The sequence below is a fragment of the Mangifera indica genome, chromosome 15 (assembly GCF_011075055.1).
Source record: "Mangifera indica cultivar Alphonso chromosome 15, CATAS_Mindica_2.1, whole genome shotgun sequence".
Taxonomy (NCBI): domain Eukaryota; kingdom Viridiplantae; phylum Streptophyta; class Magnoliopsida; order Sapindales; family Anacardiaceae; genus Mangifera; species Mangifera indica.
In genome coordinates, this window is record NC_058151.1 from 1,550,782 (window position 1) to 1,555,534 (window position 4,753).

At 33.3% G+C, this 4,753-nt stretch overlaps 1 protein-coding gene across 1 annotated transcript; it reads right to left on the minus strand.

Annotated features, from left to right (window-relative positions):
* Positions 1–207: 207 nt before the first annotated feature.
* On the minus strand, positions 208–1,659 carry LOC123198039 (UDP-glycosyltransferase 88A1-like). The gene has a single exon (XM_044612614.1). It carries the CDS (start codon positions 1,654–1,656, stop codon positions 208–210), a length of 1,449 nt encoding a protein of 482 aa, XP_044468549.1. The 5' UTR covers positions 1,657–1,659.
* Between the last annotated feature and the right edge of the window lie 3,094 nt (positions 1,660–4,753).

Genomic DNA, 4,753 nt, shown 5'->3' on the forward strand with positions numbered 1-4,753 from the left:
TCCTATAGCCAAATGAATCAAGCAATACAAATTATTTACGAGCGAAGTTCTACCTTCTCATATCCTTTGTGAGATCTATCCTTCGTTTGTTTTCGAATAGCGTTGGGCATAGGAGACACTTTATTTCACCACAATCAGCAAATTAACAGTCTTGAAATGGATAGAATGACAGAAAATTAACACTCGTATGATTCTAATTAAGAGTCATTAGAACTCTCTTTGTAAATTGCATGACTTGAACAAATTGGACAAGGCAAGTAAAGAGGACCCGCCCTCGTTCAGTGCAGCTTTTCCTTCGTTTTTCATTGCCATGGTTTGTTTCCTCAAACACTTTCCTTCCTCCGACTCCATCAACTCTCTAACTCGCTTCTCCACCTCAGTTGAACTTACAAGCCCGTTCTCAAACTCCTTCACTGGTAAAGCGATTTTCATTTCCTCCACCATGAATACGCTATTCAGTTTTTGCTCAGCATACAGAGGCCATGCCACCATTGGTACACCAGCAAGCACTGCTTCAAGCACCGAGTTCCACCCGCAGTGTGTCACAAACCCACCCACCGAATCGTGATTCAAAATCTTCACTTGTGGAGCCCAAGACTTGAGAACTAATCCTCTTTCCTTCGTACGATCCAAGAAACCTTCTGGAAGAATCAAATCTAAATCTAGGTCTAATTGCTCCGGAATGGCCATCATTTTGTTCTTAGAAGGTGGATTCCTCACCACCCAGATGAACCTTTGCCCACTTTTCTCCAACCCAATAGCAATTTCCTTCAACTGTTCCTCGGAGAATACTCCCAGGCTACCAAAACATAGAAAAACTACGCTTTGGGGAGGCTGTGAGTCGAGCCATTTCAAACACTCGGGCCTATCATGATTGTCATCTACACCATTGCCGCCGCTTGGATCATCAGCTGTGGTTAATGGTCCGATGGAGTAAATCGGTGGGGTGGAGCCATCCAGCACGCATAGTCCATCATTCATTGCTTTGATACTTCTAGATTCTAGCTTTTCAAAAGTGTTTACTATAATTCCTGCTGACTTTGACAACTTCATCGAGGTGTCCATAAAGAACTGATAGGCCTTGTTTTCACGTTCAAGCACTGGTTTTGGCATTCCCTTGGAAGGAATCGGCGGCACACCAGGGATGTGAATAATAGTATCGATATCTTTAAGGTTTTTGGTGATGGTTTTGTGTATTGTGGGAAGATACAGAAGCACAGCCAAAGCACCAGCACCAGAAGTGAAGAATCCGAAAGAAGGTATGTTGAGCTTAGCAGTGACAGAGAGAGCAGTAGTGCAGAAGCAGTCTAAAATAAAAGCTGAAACGGTGTAGCTTTTGGAGATAGACAGGAGGGCTTGGTGAAGATTAGGGTTATTGACCCGCAGAACTTCGAAGGTGAGTTCCTCATGGTGGCGAGTGGAGGAGGTGATTGATGGAGGAAGGGTAACCGTGGGAAGATGGTGGAAGATAATGGAAGAAATGGTAGCTGAAACTTTGTCAATGTAAGTGGCTGTAGAGCCATCGTTGTAGGGTAAATCGAAGATGATGATGTGAATGAAGACTGAAGGCTTATGTTTGAGGATGAGCTTGGCTAACTCAACCATGGAGATCATGTGGCCAATGGCTGGTGATGGGTACATAACTATGGACTCCATTAAGCTTGATTCCATGTGATTTCGCAGAGAGAATATGAAACACACATACTTATAGCACTAAGCCTGTCACTACTCCCAAGGATCCAATATTTTATCAGAGATTTTCTTAAACTACAAGTCAATCTCGATTTATACATGATAGAACGTTGAATCAAAACCTGCCAACTCCTCTCACGTTGCATGTGAAAATAAATTAAGAATTGGAATATCATATTTCAGTCATATCTTCACCAAAATTTTTCTCTTCTGCTCGATTCATTAGTCGAATTCTCTTGTTTATCAGCTCAAATTTCTCTTGTTATAAATACAGCTGATTATAATAAGAGAGCATGAGTTAAATCTCTATATTTAAAGATCAAATTCTTGATTTAACTATTTTAGTGATGGTAAGATTAATTATTATATCTAAGATTTGATATATTTAATATAATAGATTCGACTTTGAAGAAACCACCTAAGTCAAGTGCTGTTCCTGGGTATATATATATATATATTGATTGCTAATTAATTTGATTTATAACCTTGATAAGTAAAACCCTAGTTAGATTAAATAATCTTTAGCATATGAAATCATGATTAGTTTGATTGGAGAGCTTATAAGAGGGACTGAAAGAAGAAAAATGGAGGGGTTTGGTGGGTAAAAATGGAGTTTGGATGAGGAAGAAGATGAAAACATGATCTACACCAGTTAATTAATATTTAATTACATATTTATATAACATTTTTTAACAAAATGATAGCATTAAACAACTGTTTGTGAAAAAATATTCAATTGTGATTAGTGTGGTGGAAGCATTTTACTCCATAAGCAAAGTGTTTTGCTTTGAATGGTAAGGGTGTATAATGTTTTTCATAATAAATAGGGTAAAATGACATATCATGTAAATTTGAATCTAGTATATCAACTCTCACATCATTAAAAAGATATTTTCAAATTGGGTATTAGTTGGTCTTAACTTAAAACAATGAAACTACACCTATATATTTTTTATACACAATTTGAGTATACAGATGATATATTATCTTGTGATTAGATGATTTTAAATTAAAGATACAGTAACATCCAATCACATGATGATACATCATCTGTGTACCTAAATTATGTACCAAAAATATATACACATAACATTATTTAATTTAAAATTACTAAATCATATAATAACACATAATCTAATTAATATTCAAAATTATACGCACATAATTTTATTATTTTCAATATAGATCTAGTAACTTGCATTTAAATAAAAGGTATAAAACTTTTTATTTTAAAAAGGCCAAAGGACTATTTCCCACCTAAATTTTGGTTGAATCTCAAAAGCACAACCATGATAGTTCAAAAAGTCAAATACTTACTCATAGACCAACTTCTGTTAGAAATAAAGGTAAAATCATCATTTTACTACTAAATCCTAAAACCCTAAAAATTTATATCATTTTTCTCTCTTAGTTTAAAAAACTAATAATTTTTTCCTATAATAAAACTTTGAAAATCTACAATTTTTCCCCTAGGGTTTCAATTTTTTAGATGATCCACTAGAATCTAGTGGCTCAATAGCACTAAAGAAACACTCTTTGTCGACTCTAGAAGCACCTACGAAGGGCAGTTCTCCTATGAATCCTTCATCGAATCTTCTTCTCCATGGAGGCTAGATCTGTTGAGCTACCAAATTTTGGTGGAACACTTGAAAAATTAAAGCCCTAACGGGGAAATTTTAGCTGTTTAAAGTTTTATCACGAAGAGAAATTATTAGTTGTCTAAAATAAAACAGAAAAATGATATAAACTTTTAAATTTTAGGGTTTAATAGAAAATAATAATTTTACTTTTACCTATAACAGAAATTAGTTTACAAATAAGTATATAAGTTATTTAATTAATATAAATACATTTTTGAAATTTAACTAAAATTTGGATGGAAAATAGTCTCTTAGTCTTTTAAAAATAAAACTCTCATCTCCAATAGAACAGGTACTTTCAAATCTAGATCTGACATTTCTTTGGCATAATTAATACTGGAAAGACTAATATTTATGAAGGAAACATGGGCAACAATGTTAAGTAGACAATTCATCTGTTTGAACCTCATTGGCTAACACGGAACAATACGACTCAAACATGACACGATGTTTATACAAATCATGATTGATTTCGCAAATAAATTGATACAAACATGATCGGTTTGTTATTCACATTAAAAATTCTGAATCTAAACCCTTTTTTTTTTTTTTTTTTTTTTGGGTTTGCATCTTCTCTTTTAGCAAATTGCCAAATCTAAACAAGATGTCCCCAAATATGTATGAATCTTGCAACATGATATTTCGGGATTTGTTTTATCCTATGACCTCAAATTTTACGAAGATTAATATAGATACCATGTTATTTTATATAAAGTCTTTGTGAGTATAATATTATTTTTCTATTTTAATTTATTATAAAAAAAAAGTCAAAACCACCGGTAATTTATTTATATATGGAGTGTAAATAACAATTAATTTCAACTTGATGGGTCTCCTTGGGGAGGCTTTAGCCTTTCTCAATTAGTGTTGGATTAGAGTCAAGCTTATTCGAGAATAAATTTAAACTCGATTCAAATGATTTTAAAATGAGCTTAATTTAAACAAGTTCAAGTTTAAAAGTTTAATATTTTTAAACTTAAACTTTAAGAGTATTCGATTTATCAAGCTTGTAAACTTAAAAAATTCAATAGAAAATGATATTGTTTTAATCAATAAAACCGAGTTCAAACTTAAGTTTAACTCTTTTGAAATAAACCGAACTTGAATTCCTTTGAAACGAGTTCAACCTTGGTTTTATTCAAATTAAACCAAACTCGAATTTAGACGGGTTTGATTCAATTCGAATTTAATTCTTATCTCAATAAAAATTCTACACAAGGTTCTACCATTTATAATACAAAACAGCGAATAAGGGTAAGAAGAAATGCTTGTAGGTATTGCCTGTTAGGCTAACAACTGTATTGGAACGTAAAGGTGACATGGTTTTTATAAATCACAAGGTCTCGTCTTCATGAAGGAAACGGGGATTCTCAAATCAAGAACCCACATGTGATTTAGTAAAATAATATATATGTTGTCAA

What these genes read in the sequence shown, in the direction of transcription:
- LOC123198039 (XM_044612614.1), bottom strand. Translation starts at nt 1,656, where the DNA reads ATGGAGTCCATAGTTATGTACCCATCACCAGCCATTGGCCACATGATC.